This window comes from Numida meleagris, chromosome 20 (assembly GCF_002078875.1).
Source record: "Numida meleagris isolate 19003 breed g44 Domestic line chromosome 20, NumMel1.0, whole genome shotgun sequence".
NCBI classification, from domain to species: domain Eukaryota; kingdom Metazoa; phylum Chordata; class Aves; order Galliformes; family Numididae; genus Numida; species Numida meleagris.
The window spans coordinates 6,285,438-6,302,978 of record NC_034428.1 but is presented as its reverse complement, the minus strand read 5'-3'; the positions used below and the strand labels follow the sequence as shown (position 1 = coordinate 6,302,978).

At 53.1% G+C, this 17,541-nt stretch overlaps 1 protein-coding gene across 1 annotated transcript in view; it reads left to right on the top strand.

Annotated features, from left to right (window-relative positions):
* EPHA8 (EPH receptor A8) overlaps window positions 1-16,653 on the top strand; it is a 37,972-nt gene extending 21,319 nt beyond the window's left edge. The window contains exons 4-17 of the mRNA XM_021417644.1: window positions 4,227-4,382; window positions 4,870-5,205; window positions 7,691-7,815; window positions 7,995-8,157; window positions 8,512-8,608; window positions 9,053-9,120; window positions 9,709-9,834; window positions 10,576-10,761; window positions 11,574-11,635; window positions 11,917-12,126; window positions 13,513-13,662; window positions 14,745-14,935; window positions 15,224-15,379; window positions 16,507-16,653. Of these exons, the coding sequence (XP_021273319.1) occupies window positions 4,227-4,382; window positions 4,870-5,205; window positions 7,691-7,815; window positions 7,995-8,157; window positions 8,512-8,608; window positions 9,053-9,120; window positions 9,709-9,834; window positions 10,576-10,761; window positions 11,574-11,635; window positions 11,917-12,126; window positions 13,513-13,662; window positions 14,745-14,935; window positions 15,224-15,379; window positions 16,507-16,621 (2,141 nt within the window). The 3' untranslated portion in view covers window positions 16,622-16,653. The remainder of the gene's footprint in view (window positions 1-4,226; window positions 4,383-4,869; window positions 5,206-7,690; window positions 7,816-7,994; window positions 8,158-8,511; window positions 8,609-9,052; window positions 9,121-9,708; window positions 9,835-10,575; window positions 10,762-11,573; window positions 11,636-11,916; window positions 12,127-13,512; window positions 13,663-14,744; window positions 14,936-15,223; window positions 15,380-16,506) is intronic.

Below are 17,541 nucleotides of genomic sequence, written 5' to 3'. Positions count from 1 at the left end.
TAACCCTAACCCTAACCCTAACCCTAACCCTAACCCTAACCCTAACCCTAACCCTAACCCTAACCCTAATGAAACCCTAAATGAAAATAAACCCTAAATGAAAAGCCATGCTATCCCCCCTGGTGTCCTTAGGGTGTCTGGAGAGGTAGAGAGGAGTCCCTGAGGTGGCTGAGGACAGCAGATTCTCACACACAGCTCTCCCACCTGCCCCAATTTGGGCTGCAGAGGCACTCGGGGGCCATGGACCTTGCAGTGGGGTCAATCACCCTCCATGGTACTCAGGGGCTTCAGCTGACTCTTGCCTTCGGCTGGAAAACAGTGATGAGGGAGCACCAATGACCAATTACATCTCCATCAACCTGTTTGTGCAGCAGGACTGAATGAGAGCATGGGGCTCAAATGTGTCACCTCCAGCTCCCACACTGAGAGATGGGAATGGGGAAGGGGCAGTTGTCTCCCCATGGTCAAACCCCTCTGTCACTGAGATCTCTCATGCCCAATGGAAATGGATCTGGAGGGTCTGGTTGGCAATCTGGAAACCAGTGACTTTTTTTCCAGTTGGTGAAACTCGCACTGATGAGCCAATCAGCAAATTTAATGTACCTTAAACCTTTCTAGTGGGCAACTTTAATCGAGCAATTAAAGCACCACCGCATTGCTAATGAAGAGGAGAAAATACCCAGCTTGGTAATTATGTGCTCGTGAGTACAGCTGTGCGTCCATGGGAAGAAAGTCTGTAGGGAAGGATGGTTGCCCTGTGCAGTGGTAGCTCTGAATACACGCAGTGGGAGGGATGCAAGTATCCTTTCAGTGATGCCAGGCAAGGAAATCAAATTAACTCAGTGACTCACAAGATTTCCATTGTTGGTTTGCAAGCTTTGTAAAACTGCAGGCAGGAGCATCTGGCGAGATGATACCACCTTCTGTATATCTCAAGCAAAGTTCCACATCTAGACTGCAAAGAAGATGTGTTGGAGCTACACGTTGCTTGCAAACTTCAGTCTGTACATTAAGCAAAAGTTATTTTCCCAGTGGATTATGCAGCCCCGGGAGAGATCACTACAGAAGGGGCAGGATCTCCATTTTTTGGGAATTTCCAAGATTAACCTAGGCAGAATGTAGTCTTTTTCTGTTTAGGAACAAGTGGATTTGGCAGCATTCAGAGACCTTCACCACTTTGGGAATGAGTGGCATTAGTGAGAACTCTTATTTTCTGCAGAATTTATCCAGGTTTGGGGGTTATCCCTCTGCTCTACCAATGTGCAGGTGCTGGGGTAACACTGGGAAGTTCACAAGCCAGCAATCTGCTTTGTGCACTGGTACCTATGGTAGATTACGCATTGCAACGGGAGGTTGGGATCCTTCAATTCTCCACCAGTCTCACTGTGATTGCCCTGCATGTGGAAGATGCTCCTGCTTCCCACAGAGCAGCAGCACCCTGCCAAAAATGTATTCTGTGCTTGGCACGAGGTCCAGATCCCATCCATGTCAACACTTCTGATGCAACACGATGTCTTCTTCCCCTTCCGGAAAACAAGATGCTCCTGATACCACATCCCAGAGAAGGAGAAAGGGAGCCAAAAGCTGGTGGTGCTCAGCTGTGTGGGGGCTGTGCTGGCCCCTGGGGTGCCTTTCACTTGCATACTGGCCCCTATTTTAAACCTCAGCCCCATGCCTACATCCGTAGCTGTAAAGATGTGGTGAGAAGTCTCACACACCACCCAAAACCATGAGCTGGTTCCAGCAGGGGCTGGGATTAAGGTCTTGATACTGCGTGTCTTTTTTTTTTGTGTAGGCATCTTCACTTCCCAGATCCCTGCAGCAGGAATGCGGGGGTACACCCAGGCCTTCATCTGCATTCAGCTCCACTCCTTCTGAACAGAGCTCTCTGGGTTTGTTTTTGGTCTGGTGAAAATTGCTGGTTTCTTTTTTTTTTTTTTTTTTCCCCCCCAGAAACCTTAAATAGTTCTAAAAGCCTCTGACAAGGCAGTTTTGGAAAGAGATTTTCTTTCTAACTCTAGCATCGAGCCATGGGGCAATATATGGCATGGAAACCCAGGCAGGTCCCTCCCCAGGCCACCAACTAACTGGAGATAGAGCCTGAGCTGTCCTGGGATCAAATGCACAAGTTTGGGGGCAATGAGGCAGATGCCTGATGTGATGGTGCCCTGTCCTTGGAGACACCCAAGGTCAGGCTGGAGGGGCTCTGAGCCCCTGATGGAGCTGTGGGTGTCCTTGCTCATTGCAGGTGGGTTGGACCCGATGGCCTTTAGGGTCCCTTCCAACTCAAAGCATTCTATGATTCTATAATTCTATGTGGCTCTAAATAATATGCTTTGTATTAGTGCCTGTGTCACGCTGGAGCAGAGATTGCCAGTATCATACTGAAGGTGGATTTAAAAAAGCTGGGAATTTCAGTGTTATCTTCTCCTGCAGCCTGGAGGGCACTGGGACCCAATGATACCCTTATTTCCATCTTTACCTCTTCCCAAAGGATCAGGTGCAGGGATGACCTGAAAAGCTTTGCTGCAGGGAAGGGGACCAGGCTGCCACATGGCACCTTCCCAGCCATGCCCTGCACAGACCTCATGGGGTGGGAACACAGCCCATGGGGTGGGGGCTGTCACATGCAGCCTTGGTGGTCCCACTGGGTACGTGTGGAGCGTGCATCCTGGACAGATCCCCAGGCTGAATAGAGTGTGTCCTGGCTGGTGACTCCCCGACAGGTCCATCTATCATCTCCCCTGCCGTGCCAGATCATTAGCAGATGTTGTCCTGTCCCCAGAGGATGGGGAGGGAGGGAAACAAACGGACTGAACTACAGATGGTTGGCAGAGCCCTACCCACGCTCGCTGCCTCTGAGACAAACCTGCTGCTCCGGGGGCCGCTCGTTTTGCCTGAGATCCTCAGATACACAGTGAGGGGTATTCATTGCAAAAAACAGTTGTTTTTTTTTTTTAAAGAGAAATCCTTACCTTTTACAGCGCTCCCAGGAGCCCGACCTGCAACTAGCCATGATGAACCTTGTTTGGGTCATGTGCACTCAGTTCTTGAGCCTGTCCAGGTCCCTCCGGATGGCATCCCTTCCTTCCATCGTCAACTGCTCCACTCAGCTTGGTGCCATCAGCAAGCTGCTGAGGGTGCTCTTGGTCCCACTGCCTATGTCATTGATGAAGATATTAAAGGGCACTGGTCCCAAGATGGAGCCCTGGGGGACACCACCGTTCACCAGCCTCCACCTGGACTTAGAGCCATTGACCACAGCCCTCATGACTATCCAACCAATTTTTTATCCGCTCTTCAAATCCATATCTCTGCAATTTAGAGATAAGGATGAGATGTGGGACCATGTCAAAGGCCTTCCACAAGTCAGTGATGTGTGTGACTCCATCCAGAGCACAACCTGACCCAGCCCCAGCCTCCTCTCAGCCTCCTTGCATGCCTATACTGCCCAGGTGCTCCAAGCTTTTGTGCTGCCCTGGTGCACAAATTCACTTGCAATTTGTCATTTAGGATAATTTTCCTCCTGGGCTCATCTAAAATAATTGTGAATTATTGCCGCAGGTAATTAATGTTTCTTTACAGCATTAAATGCTAAGTGATTACAGTTGGGGTGAATCTGCTGTGCTTCGTGTTTCCATCCTTCCCGTCCACATTGCACTCATTCCTCTGCCCATAATTAAAAACTGGTGGGGAGAACCACTCCAGTTCCCCTTTAATCAGGAGTCCCTGACCACTGTTTGCTGCATGGATAGAGGTGCCCTGCAAGGACTCATAGCAGAGCTGCTCCAGTCCCCCACCATCTTGCTGGCCCTCCACTAGACTGTCTCCAGTATGCCCATGTGTCTTGCACTGGGGAGCCCAGAACTGGACCCTTGCATCCTGGGCATTCCTGCTCCATGTTCTGATGCCCTTTGGGGGGCGGAGGAGTTGGTATTTAGGAACAAACTCTGTGTTATGGTGCAGAGCAGTGAGGGCTATGTCACCAAACAAACCTCACCTGGCCTTGCTGTTCCTCTGCAGAGAGCAGGCAGCATGCATGCAAAGTCTCTTTGCTGCAACATGAAATGAGAGGAGATGTTTTTTCCTTGGAAAAGGAAACTCATCGCTTTTTGAACAAACGAGGGGCATGCAGAGCACCATGCACCGTGTGCAGGTGCAGGTGATGCTCTTGGGCACCCTTAGCATGCGTACTCCCTCTGACCACTGCCCCTTCCTCCCGGCAGCATGCCAACTGGGCTTCTACAAGTCGGACCCCGGGGACCAGCTCTGTGCCAAGTGCCCCCCGCACAGCCATTCGGAGAGCCGGGCCGCCCGTGTGTGCCGCTGCGACAGCAGCTTTTACCGGGCAGTGCAGGACCCCCCCTCAGCTGCCTGCACACGTAAGTACTCCCCCAGCATGGTTCTGTGTGCGCTGCCCAGGGGCTGCAGCCTTCCAGCCCCAGCTCTCCTTGTTCTGCAGGATCAGAGCCCTGGGGTTCCATAGGGCAGGGCAAGCTTTGTTGTGCCATGGGTGAATGGTGGCACTGGGGCTTGGCCCAGCCCAGCTCTCTGCATTGGGAACTCAGTGCTATCGAAGTGGGCCGAACGCATCACAGGAGGATTTGCTTGCTGGAGCTCCAAAAGTGTTTGGACAGTGCTGTCTGATGTAGGGTTTGGGTTTGGGGTGGTCCTGTGTAGAGCCAGGGGCTGGACTCAGTGATCCTTATAGCTTCCTTCCAGCTTGGGATATTCCATGATTCTATGATTGCTCATCTTCCCAGGAGATGCGAGTTCACTGTTCATTTCCATGACCAGCTCCCCACCCTCCAGCCCACTGACACTTCACTTCATCCTTTCTCTCTGTTTCACTCTCTCCTCCTTTTCCAGGCCCCCCCTCTGCTCCGGTGAACCTGGTCTCCAGTGTCAATGGCACCTCGGTGACCCTGGAGTGGGGCCCTCCCTTGGACAAGGGGGGACGCAGTGACGTGGTGTACAACGTGCAGTGCCGGCGCTGTGGGACAGATACGGGGCAATGCGAGGCATGTGGAGGTGGGATCCGCTTCGTCCCCCAGCAGATGAGCCTGGTGCAGGGAGCGCTGACTGTCACCAACCTCCTGGCCCACACCAACTACTCCTTCTGGGTGGAGGCCGTCAATGGGGTGTCAGAGCTCAGTGTGGAGGCCAGGAGAGCTGCCGTGGCCAACATCACAACAAACCAGGCAGGTAGGAGTCTTTGGGTTCTTGAAAGACAGGTCCTGCTTGACCAACGTGATCTCCTTCTATGAGAGGGTGACTGGCCTGGTAGATGAGAGATGGGCTGTTGCTGTAGTCTACCTAGACCTCAGCAAAGCATCTGACTCTGTCTCCCACAGTGTTCTCCTGGGGAAGCTGCAGCCCATAGCTGGGACAGGTGCCTCTTTGCTGGGTAAAGAACTGGCTGAGGGCCGGGCCCACAGAGTGGTGGTGAATGGAGTTACATCCAGCTGGCAGCCGGTCACAGTGGTGTTCCCCAGGGCTCAGTACTGGGGCTCGTCCTGTCTGATATCTTTGTTGATTGTTTGGATGAGGGCATTGAGTGCACCCTCAGTAAGTTTGCAGATGATACCAAGTTGGAAGGAAATGTCGACCTACCTGGGGGTGGGAAGGCCCTACAGAGGGACCTGGACAGGCTGATTGCTGGGCTGAGGCCAGTAAGATGAAGTTCAACAAGATCAAGCACTGGATCCTGCACTTTGGCCACAACAACCGCAGGCAGGGCTACAGGCTTGGAGCAGTGAGCAGTCAATGCTCAGCTAAACATGAGCCAGCAGTGTGCCCAGGTGGCCAAGAACGTTGATGGTATCCTGGCTTGTGTCAGAAATATTGCAGCCAGCAGGAGCAGGAGGTGATGTCCCTCTGTACTCAGCTCTGGTGAGGCTGCATCTCAGTGCTGTGTGCAGTGTTGGGCCCCTCACTACCAGAAAGGCATTGAGGCCCTGGAGTGTGTCCAGAGAAGGGAATGGAGCTGTGAGGGGTCTGGAGCACAGTCCTATGGGGAGCAGCTGAGGGAGCTGGGATGCATCAGTCTGAGGCAGAGGAGGCTCAGGGGAGACCTCATCACTCTCTACAACTCCTGAAAGGAGGTTGTAGTTAGATGGGGTCAGCCTCTGCTCCCAGGTAACAGCAATACGATGAGAGGTGATGGCCTCAAGTTGCACCAGGGGTGGTTCAGGGTGGATATTAGGAAAACTTCATTCTCAGAAAGAGTGGTGGTGCACTGGCACAGGCTGCCCAGGGAGGTGGTGGAGTCACCATCCTTGGAGGTGTTTAAGGACAGGGTGGATGTGGCTCTGAGAGACGTGGTCAGGGGGTACTATTGGTGGTTGGTGGATGGTTGGACTGGATGATCTTGGAAGTCTTTTCCAAATTAATGATTCTGTGATTCTATGATTTGCCTGTATGGACGATGTGCTCCTACCTTGGTAACACGAGGAGGGCTCTCTGTTCCCTCTGCTGCTGGAGATGAGTTTGGGGAGTAGGGACACACTGAGGACAAGCCCCTGTCCATGGCAGCTCTCAATTTTCTCTGCTTTTTTGTGCCCTTTGTCATCTCCCTCTCCCTCCACATCAGCTGCTGGTGGAGGATCCCTTTCTGCAGGAGGCAAGGGGCATGGAGAACACTTGTTTATTGACAGCAACACAAAGTGGAGCATGAATCTTTCAGGTTGCTCCTGCAGCCTTCTGTCCCTTCCCAAAGGGGCGGGCAGCAGTTCGTGCTCTGCTCTAAGCTCAAAGCAGTGCTACCCCCTGGCAGGTGACAGCAGTGGTCACAGGGAAGAGTGCACGTCTCATCTTTGCAAATCATACAGTCACAGAGAGGACTGAGGTGGAAGGGACCCTAAAGGCCACCTGGTCCAACCCCCTGCAATGAGCAGGGACACCCACAGCTCCATCAGTGCTCAGAGCCCTGTCCCCTGACCTTGGGAGTCTGCAGGGATGGGGCACCACCGCCTCTCTGGGCAGCCTGTGCCAGTGCCTCACCACACGTACTGTAACAAACTTCTTCCTTATATCCAATCTCCTCCTGCTGGCAAGAGAAACCCAGGGACCCCCTGAGTTAGCTCATGGTTGGCAGGAGAGCAAGGTCCCATTGTTACCAATACCTGCCCCTAGCACTTCCTCATCCCTCTGGTGAGCCTACCTGGAGACAACGAGCACAGTCAACCTGTTGCCTTACAGGAGCTGCTCTCAATCAGATCTTCTGCTGGACTGTCTGTATGTCTGGGATTACCCCAACCCAAGAACAACACCTTGCACTTGTCCTTGTTGAGTCTTGTTTGATTTGCATGGGCCCGCTTCCCAAGCTCGGATGTCATCCTTCATTCTGTCCTATCAACCACAGCACTCACATTTCTGCTCAGAAGAGCCAGCCTGAAGACAAACCAGTCTTCACCACTGCCATTCAATCTCCCATGATGTTTCCAGGACCCAGGTGCCCCACTGCTCTGTCCCCAAGCTGCCACTCTTTCACCTCTGGGAAACCTGCTCGCTCCGTAGGAAATAAGTTGAGACAACTGCAGCAAACACAACCCCATATACAAGCCCATCCTGCACAGCACTCATCTCCTTGTGGCTTTAATTAAAGCAGAAAATGCACTTTAAACTATTTTGGAGGGTTTTGTGTTCCACCATTCCCTGCTGCCCTAACCCCATGACTCTGCATCCCCAGCCCCTTCGCAGGTGGTAGCCGTCCGCCACGAGAGCACGGGCCAGAACAGCGTCACTTTGCTGTGGCAGGAGCCGGACCAGCCCAACGGCATCATCCTGGAGTACGAGATCAAGTACTACGAGAAGGTAAAACTGAGCTCGTGGCTGCAAATCACTCCCAGCGTGGCAGCGGGGACAGGGCTTGGTTTCAATCTCAATTGCTGCAATCAGGCAGCCGCGCGCAAAGGACTATTTTGGAAGACTTTGTTGCCTTCCTATGGCTGCTATGCTGATGCAGCAAGGTTTTAGATGTTGCTTTTCCACAGGACAAGGAAATGCAGAGCTATTCGACCCTGAAATCCAAGGGCACTGCTGCAACCATCTCTGGGCTCAAGCCTGCCACCCGGTACATCTTCCAAGTTCGGGCCCGTACCTCTGCGGGATGTGGGAGGTTCAGCCAGACCGTAGAGGTGGAAACGGGGAAACCGGGTGAGTGTGTGTAGTTTCCCTACAGACCCTGTATGCTGGGAGACCCCCAAAACAGGGGTTGGGTGGGTGATGGTGCTTTATCATTGAAGACAGTGGTGATGCACTGGCACAGGCTGCCCAGGGAGGTGGGGGATCACTGTCCCTGGAGGTGTTCAAGGAATGTGGAGATGTGGCACTGAGGGATGTGGTCAGTGGTCATAGTGGGTATGGGTTGGTGTTGGACTGGATGGTCTTAGTGGTCTTTCCATCCTTAATGATTCTATGGTTCTACGACCCTGGTAGGGTAGGGGGATTTCTGAGCTCTGCAGATCTTTCCCCATTCCAGCTCACCTCCTCCTGCACTATTTCTTCCAGTCTCCCTCCGCTATGACACGATGACCATTGTCTGGATCTGCTTGACACTCATCACTGGCCTCGTTGCGTTGCTGGTGGTCTTAATCTGCAAGAAGAGGTGAGTGTTTTCTGGAGGTTGGTGCAGCTTGTAATGAAGTGTTACAAGTGATTGGAGGGACGAGAGAGCTTGGGCTCATCTCTCTATCAGTTGTGACCTGAGCAGTCATAGGTCAGGGATGAATAAGAAACCAACAGAGTCATCCTGCCTCTATCTTCCCCAAGGCAGAACCAACAACCACACCTTCCCCTCTAGACTGGGAGATGACACTGGGGTTGCCCAGTCTGAAAAGAAGGAAAAGGAGGGAAAGAAATGACCTCAGTGCTCTCTGCAACTTTTAGAGGGTGAAAATAGAGAGGGAGGTGGTGAGCTGTTCTCCCTGATGACAAGATGTGGGCAAAGCCTTACTTCAGCTCCAAGCCTGGCTTGCGCTGCTTTCTACACAGCCTTTGGGCTGCTGGCAGGAGCAAGGAGCACCCTCTGACCCTTGTGTCCCTATGGCAGGCACTGCGGGTACAGCAAAGCGTTCCAGGACTCCGATGAGGAGAAGATGCATTATCAGAATGGGCAAGGTAGGGCTCTCTCTGCTCCTGCTTCCAAAGTGTGCAGGACCTCAGTTTTCTGGCAGGGACCTGCATCATCTTCCCTGGCACTGCTGTGGTTTCCATGGGGAAGGGTGCTGACCACTGCCTATTTCTGGTGATGTGCCCAAGGCAGATGAACTGGGGCTCTGATCACAGGGTAGTGGGGCAGAGTGGCTGCATGCTGTGAGATGGGGCTGTGGAAAGTTCATCGCTTGGGCAGCCATTACTGGTGGGGGGCAACCAGCCCATGGCAGTGGGGTTGAAATGGGGTAGGTTCAAGGTCCCTTCCAACCCAACCATTCTGTGACTCTGTGATTCAGCATCAGGCCAGAAGAGTGAAAATTTCACCACAGACCCACACAAGGAGGTGGTAGGGGTGAGGATCATACAGAGGAGACTGGGGTGGTCCTGGACTGCTCTAAGGACATTGCCCTGCCAAGGGGTGCCGTGGCTTTCCTTGGGGCTGCCCAAGGAGTCCTGCCCCTGCCCATCCATCTCCCAGCTCCTGGCTGCCCAGCCCCATAGCAGTGCTGTGTGGAAGAGCTGGTTTCCTCTCTCCCCTTTGAAACCTGACAGTGAAGTTCCCCGAGTCAAAGTTCTACGTGGATCCCCACACGTACGAAGACCCCTGCCAAGCCGTGCATGAGTTCACCCGTGAAATTGAAGCTTCCCGGATCAAGATCGAGAAGGTCATTGGGTCTGGTGAGTTTCCAGTCTGAGCAGAGTTGGACTGGATGATCTTGAAGGTCTTTTCCAACCTGAATAATTCCGTTCTACCATGTTTCCCGAAGCAATTTGCTTTCCGAGGCATCTGTTACAATGCTCCATAAGGGCTTCATCTGCTCCTTGTTTCTCTGAGACCAGAATCGTGGGTAGGATGGTTTTTTAGTGCATGAAATAAACTCCTCCGTGTCAGCCCGGCGCAGGTGGGAGCTGCTCAGCTGGCGTGGCACTGAAGGCTCCAGCTGACACCAGCAGATGGCTCAGCCTGTCCCGCGTGGGTGCCCAAACACAGCCACCCTGCTCGGTGCGAGCAACTGGGGTGATGAGATGCAAGAAAATTGCAAGCAAAATGGTAAATGTTCAGAACAAAATAGATTTTTTGCCTAGGAACAGGGGCTTGCAGGGCAGCACAGGGAAGCGTAGGAAGCCAGCGCTGGAGCTTCACCAGCACTAAGAGACTCCAAGAGGAGGAGCATGCTGAAGGAACATGGGTCAATCTCTGGTGCTGGAGGGCTGGTGCAAGGAGCTGGGGCGTGCTCCATGCCAGGGGGGTGGAGGAGTCACCGTTCCTGGAGATGTTCAGGGGACGTGGAGATGTGGCACTGAGGGACACAGTCATTGGGCATGGTGGGGGTGGGTTGGGATTGGACTTGGTGATCTTAGAGGTCTTTTCCAACCTTAATGACTCTATGCCTTCATCTTGCCTTGCCTTGCCTTCAGGGGAGTCTGGAGAGGTGTGCTACGGCCGCCTGAAGCTGCCGGGGAAGAGGGAGATCCCCGTGGCCATCAAGGCTCTGAAGGCGGGCTACACTGAAAAGCAGAGACGTGACTTCCTGAGCGAAGCCAGCATCATGGCACAGTTTGACCACCCCAACGTCATCCACCTGGAGGGAGTGGTGACCAGGAGTAGGTTGCATATGGGGAGTGGCAGGAGGTGGGAGTCTGAGAAAAATCTGAGTGCTGCCCAGGCTACTGGTTTGTCAGATGTGTGGTCACCCCGGGGTCCCCTGCAGCCCACCACTGCCGCTGATAGCATGGGAGAGCTCGTGCAGTGGGGACAGATCCCTTCTTGCCATGCTTCTTGCCAGGAAGCTTTCTCTTCTGATTGACATTCCCCATTAATATCTTCAGAGGGAGACAGTCTGTTCCCGGCTGCTTTCCTCCTTCCTCTTCGAACTCCATTAGAGAAATGAACTGCTTGTTGGCTGCATCCCAGACCTCTGGGTCCTAGAGAGGGGGCTTAATTAGATTAATTTAAACTGCCCCTGTGTCTTTTGCTACAGGACAACCCTTCCACATGGCTGTCCCCCACCTTGCTGTGCAGTGCTCCCATGTGTCCCAGGTCAGGGCTATTGGATCAGGAGAGGTCCTACTCATGAGCATTTCTTTTAAAAGCTGCCTGTACAGAATAGTAATTTGAAGCCTTCCTTCAAAAAGGCACACTGGGATGCAGAGCGTTATGTTAATGGCATGCAAATTTCAGTGGGCTAAGGAAGCTGACCCAGACACTTCAATAGCACCTGGAGGGAGGATTAAGTGTTGGGGTTTTGTCCACATCTCCACTGGGGTTTTGTCCACATATTCATCATTGTGCCCTCCACTGTGCGGGGCTGCAGGAGATCCCCAGGCCTGCATTAGCATTGCTCCCAGTAGAAGCTCAGCGCTGGGCTTCTTGGAGGAAGATGACTTGTTAACTTGACCTCCCTTTTCTTCTGCAGGCAAATTGGTCATGATTGTTACTGAGTACATGGAGAACGGCTCGCTAGACACTTTTCTCAGGGTAAGAAGCTCTCATATTTATATTCATTGAATACTACTCTGGTTTTCTGGGCTGCAAGACTGGAGATGAGGTTGGGTCGCACTCCTCAGCCCCATGACCATCGTGGCCCCTGCGCAGGGGCTGTAGGCTCTGGGTGTTGTCTCTTCCGTAGACTCCAGGCAAGAGCACCAATACGGGACATTTGCCCAAGGGAAGAGAGGGTGGTGGGCCTGGGGGCCACGAGAGAGGCTCAAGAGATACAGAAAAAACACAGATGAACTCTGATTCATTTCCTTCTCCAGAAGCACGATGGGCAGTTCACCATCATCCAGCTGGTGGGCATGTTGCGTGGCATCGGGGCGGGCATGAGGTACCTGTCTGACCTGGGCTACGTGCACCGGGACCTGGCTGCCCGCAACATCCTGGTGAACAGCAACCTGGTCTGCAAGGTGTCCGACTTCGGCCTCTCCCGCATCCTCGAGGATGACCCTGATGCTGCGTACACCACTACGGTATGGTGGTTACCCCAAGAAGGTGAAGTTAGACACTTGTGTCAGGACAGGCAGTGCAGGAAAGGAGAAAATGACCTCATTCCTGTTATTTGGACAAGAACCCAAAGTACTTCCAGCTTTTAATGCATTACATGAGAATGCTCCTCCTTCATGCTTCTCCACTGTGTTCGAGAAACGTGTAGATGTGGTACTTAGGGATATGGTTTAGTGGCAATATCGGTGGCAGGTGGATGGTTGGACTTTTAATGTAGGGCACGTTTATCCATGAATCTATTTTAAGATCCTCTGCCAATCTGAAAGCTCTCGAGCATGATCTGCTCCTCTACCAGAGGTTGTAAGAGGGGAAGCAAAATATACTGGGGGAATGTGTTCTTTTTACTTTTCCCTGGCAATGACATAAATCAGTGTGGTCCCAGAGCATGCCTCTGAGTGGACAAATGTTTTAATGTGGGTCAGTTTGGAGAGGCAGCTGAGGAGTCTGAGCATGGCTTTTCAGGACAGGGAGTAGAGAAGCAAATAGGTTTGTTTGGGGTAGCTCATGGCATGAACTGTGAGGATGCAGTGATAGGATCAGGAGCATAAACTCTCTGGTAAAGTTTCACTCAGAATATTTGTAATATAAGGATGTTTTCTTCATAAACTGTGTAGAAAGGTATCCCATCACAAAGGGTGCATCTGTTACCTTCAGTCCCCTTCAAGGAGTGTGGCAGAACAGATAGGATGAAGTTGGGTGAAGGCAACCCTCTCTCTACACAGGGACCCCTGAAAGAGGGTCTCAGGCACTGGGAGTGTCTCAGCTGCTCTGGGAACCCCCCCCCCTACATTTCCTGCACCACAGCTTTTCAGATTGCCAGCAACCACATTTCTAGCTTAGATGTATTCTTAGCCCATTTCTTGCTGTTTTTTGTTAGCATAGTCAGCCTTTAATTCAACAAGTTCTCTTCAGCACTTCCCTGCCAAATCAGTAACAGGCAGGGAGCACATGACACAACTCCCCTTGTTTGCTGCACTGAACAAGCCAGGCTCTCTGCCTGTGCCCAGCATTAGCTCCATGTTCTTGTGCTGTGGTAGCCCTTGGCTGCTCCTCACCACTTTGGTTATGGCCTCAATTTGAGCCAGGGGATGTTCAGGTTGGATATTGAGTAAAATTTATTCTCAGAGAGAGTGGTAATGCACTGGCACAGGCTGCCCGGGGCAGTGGTGGAGTCACTGCCTCCAGAGGGGATCAAGGAATGTGGAGATGTGGCACTGAGAGATATGGTCAGTGTACAATATTGGTGGTAGACGAACGGTTGGACTGGAAGACCTTAGAGGTTTTTCCAACCTTAGCGATTCTGTGATTCTGTCAGTCTATGAAATGATGCAGTTGTCGCTGTTTTTTTTCAGGGGGGCAAGATCCCCATTCGCTGGACAGCACCAGAGGCCATCGCATACCGCAAGTTCTCCTCTGCCAGCGATGTGTGGAGTTACGGCATCGTCATGTGGGAGGTGCTGGCCTACGGCGAGCGTCCATACTGGAACATGACCAACCGAGATGTGAGTGGATGTGGGGCAGCACAGCAGAATATTGCCTCTCCTGTCCTATCCCAAGCCACCCTAGCAGAGTGCTGGGGAAAAACGACCCCTGAGAGCAGCCCCTACCTCTCCTCATATCCCTTCTGAGCAGTACGTGATGTGCCTATCCCCTGTGTGGTGACATCAGTGTGCACTGCCTTTGCCTTGCTGCACAGCGGCTCCTGGCTGTGCCTGGCTGTGCACTGTGGGTCCCTCCATCCCTGTCTAACACTACCCCTAACCCTAACCCTAACCCGAACCTTAACCCTAACCCTCACCCTGATCATAACCCGAACCCTAACCCGAGCTCTAACCCAAACCTGAAATCTAACTACTCCATATCAGCCAAAACATTGTGCCAGCTCATCATTCCCTGCTAGGGGTCAGGGTCCCATGGTCCCTAGGTACTCACCTGACAGTTCCTCCCATCCTGGCATCCATCCCTCCCTCTGCCCACAAGTTATTCCCAAGAAACCCAGACCTGTACCACCCAGCTTCTATTTTCGACTCTGCAGAATCATGGGGCTCCTTATGTTACCTATGGAAACTATACACCTGCCTGCTTTCTCCCTGCCCTTGAGTCCTGAGTGTCCCCTCTTCCCTTGGTGTTTTTCTTATCTTAGAAATTAGCTTTGTTGACAGAGCCACAGTGACTTACACCACATGCTCGGTGCATTCCTTTGAGCAGGGTTCTTCCAGCCTTGCTGAGCAGTGGTAAGCTCCAGTTGTAGAACAACTGAATGTGAATGAAGCTCTCGTGACTTATCTGCTGGAGGCAAGCTGTGATATTTTAGGCCTGCTGGACCACTTAATCAATCTGCTGTCAGAGCAGTGATTTCTTGTATGTGTGTGGCATCCAGCCTGCTTCCAGCTCTCTGCAGAGGCTGCACACAGCTCACTGGCAATAAACTTGTCATTCAGCATGAATCTGGTGTGCACCCCGCTATTTCCCCTTCTGACAGCCTTAAGCGCTCATGCACCAGTGCTTCCCTGTGGACAGCGGCTTAGGGTGCTTGGGTATGGGCAGGAGAGCAGCTCCCCTATTGCGTGTGGCTTCCTTTCAGGTCATTAACTCAGTGGAGGAAGGCTATCGCCTGCCGGCCCCGATGGGCTGCCCCACAGCCCTGCACCAGCTCATGCTGGACTGCTGGCAGAAGGACCGCAGCGAGAGGCCCCGCTTCTCCCAGATCGTCGGCATCCTGGACAAGCTCATCCGCAACCCCGACAACCTGAAGTGCACTGCCACCGTGAACCGGTAAGGGCTCCCTGAGTGCTGCAGGGATAACAGGGAAGCGCTGTGTGCAATAAGGGTGGTGAGGCACTGCCACACGTTGCCCAGAGAGGTGGTGGGTGTTCTGTTCCTGGAGACACCCAAGGTCAGGCTGGATGGGGCTCTGAGCACCTGATGGAGCTGTGGGTGGCCCTGTTCATCGCAGTAGGGTTGAACCAAGTGGCCCCTAATGGTCCCCTCCAACTCAAACCATTCCATGATTGTACGGTGTCCCCCCGAGCTCCAGGGCTGACCCCTTCTGTCCTGCTCCAGGTTCACCCAGACGCCCTTTAACAGGACTCTCCTCGACTTCTCCTCCTGCCTGACTGTGGAGGACTGGCTGGACTCCATCCGGCTGGGGCACTACCGGGACAACTTTGCCATGGCAGGGTACTCCTCCCTGGGCATGGTGATGAGCATGAACATCGAGTGAGTACCAGGAAGCAGATGGCACCGATGGGGTTTCCCCAAGTAGTGGTCATCCTGCCTTGGCTTGCTTGACCTTGCTGGTCCTTGAAGAGGAGGATGCCACCCCTCAGGAAATTGAGTTTGGCCTGCACCAGGATGCTCTGGAAATTCTCTGACAAGTGAATACAGTCCCCCCGCTACCTCTTTCTCTCCACTCTCACTCTCATCAGGGGGAAATCAGAAAGTGAGAAGATATAGGGGTGTTTCAGGCATCACCACGTTCCATGTTGCTGGTCCCAGCGGTCCTGCTTGGAAATTTGGTGGAACAGAGGCAGAAATTGCTCCCTAGTGACAAAGGCTGGACAAAGGAGGGCTGAAGAAGGCTTATTCCACCATCCATCCTCCTCCTTCTGTTGCTGTAGCATCTCCAGAGGTTCTCTGGTGTAGCTGTTGCCCTAAGTGGTACCAGAAGGGATGGCAACCATGCCTGCTCCCATCCTGGGCTTGTGTTCCCCATCTTTTGGTGAAAGCTTTCATATCTCTGAGTATGAAGCAATCTTTTCTACCTCTGAGGAGAGTTGCTCCCTGTCAGAAGGTGTGAGGCAGCCAGGCATTAACTACTGTGACTCAGAAAGGATGTGATGGTGCACACATTGGTCAGGCTGGGACAGGTTAAGCAGGAGCCAGTGAAAGGGGAGATGGAGAAATGCAGGCAGAGGGCTGTCATGTGCATTGATTGGGGGCTGTAGTTGGGGCCTTTGCTGTGGTGCTGAGCTGATACGGATCCTTGTTTCTCTCTCACATCAGGGAAGCTTTTGAGCACAGAAGCTCATCATCCGTCTGTCTTTCTGACCGGGTTATCTGAGGACATCTCACTAAAACTGAATCCAATTTCAGAGCATAGATCTTGTCACCCACCAGCCTGTCAGGAGCGATGCCCCTTGCTCCTGCTCCCCTTGGGGCTGTCAGGAGGCCATGCAATGGGGAATGACAGCCTCTCCTTACCCAGGCAGGATGCCCACAGCCCTTGGGCTGATGGGCAAATGGAGGAGACCCAGGCAAGGGGTCCATGGGGAGTGCACACAGCCAGGAGCTGTGTCTCAGTGTGGCCAGCCCATGGGTTGTCTGACTGTGTCCTTCTTCTCCAGGGATGTTCGGAGTCTGGGCATCACCATGATGGGCCACCAGAAGAAGATCTTGAGCAGCATCCAGGCCATGCGCTCCCAGCTGCTGAACACAAACGGCCCCAGGAGGCACCTCTGATCACCAGCTCTGCAGACCCACACCAAACATTCCTTAACACTTATTTTGGCACAGGGGCAGCAGGGGGGTGAGTGGGAAAGGGGCACCAGACCAGGATCTGGAACTCCTCCAGCATCTGTTTGATTTGGGCATTGGAGGAAATATGGCTTTTCAGGTACCTCGACAATCCTGCTGCCTCCTTCCCCCATCTGAAGCCAAGAGGGAGGAGTAGCAAACAAAACAGCAATACCGGGATCAATAGGACTGGGCTTGTCATAGGCCACAGCTCCTTTGGATCTGATAAGAGGGGAACCTGTTGGGTCTCTGAACTGACAAGGGTCCCACAGACTGCCACACGGCAGAGACAACCCTGCTCCCAGTACCTCACAGTGCTCCAGCCTGGAACAGCACCAGCCTGCAGGTGACTCCATGGGCCAACTCCACTAAGCCCAGGAGAGCAGGGGGCAGAATGCCAGCCTGCAGTGCTAGGGACTGCTGGCAGGCTCCCCATGCTCTCCCCACCTGGGGAAAGAGAGGGCCAGGGTTTTCTGCCTGGATCCTCAGAAGCCCCATGTCCTGCAGGAGTCTCCACCTCTTGAACACACCAGCACTGCTCCTGCCTGGATGCAGCACAAGTGTCCCAGGGCAGATGGGGCATGTTTTTCTAGGGCCACATGCTCAGGTTTCTCCCCTGGCAGAACTGCCATCTCCTGTCCTCTGGTCTCCCCCAGCTGCACCAGAGCACAGTGGGAGAATTTGCTCCCACCTCATGTGACTGGGGTTGGAGAGACTTCTACCAAACTTTGTTCTTATATTGTCCTAGAGGAACCCAAGAGCTGCCACATGACCATACTGCCGGCCTATGCCTGGGGCTGCCGTGGCATCTGCAGAGTGTGGATCCTAAGCAATATTTCCAGCTACAGCCACACAGTCCATGTCAC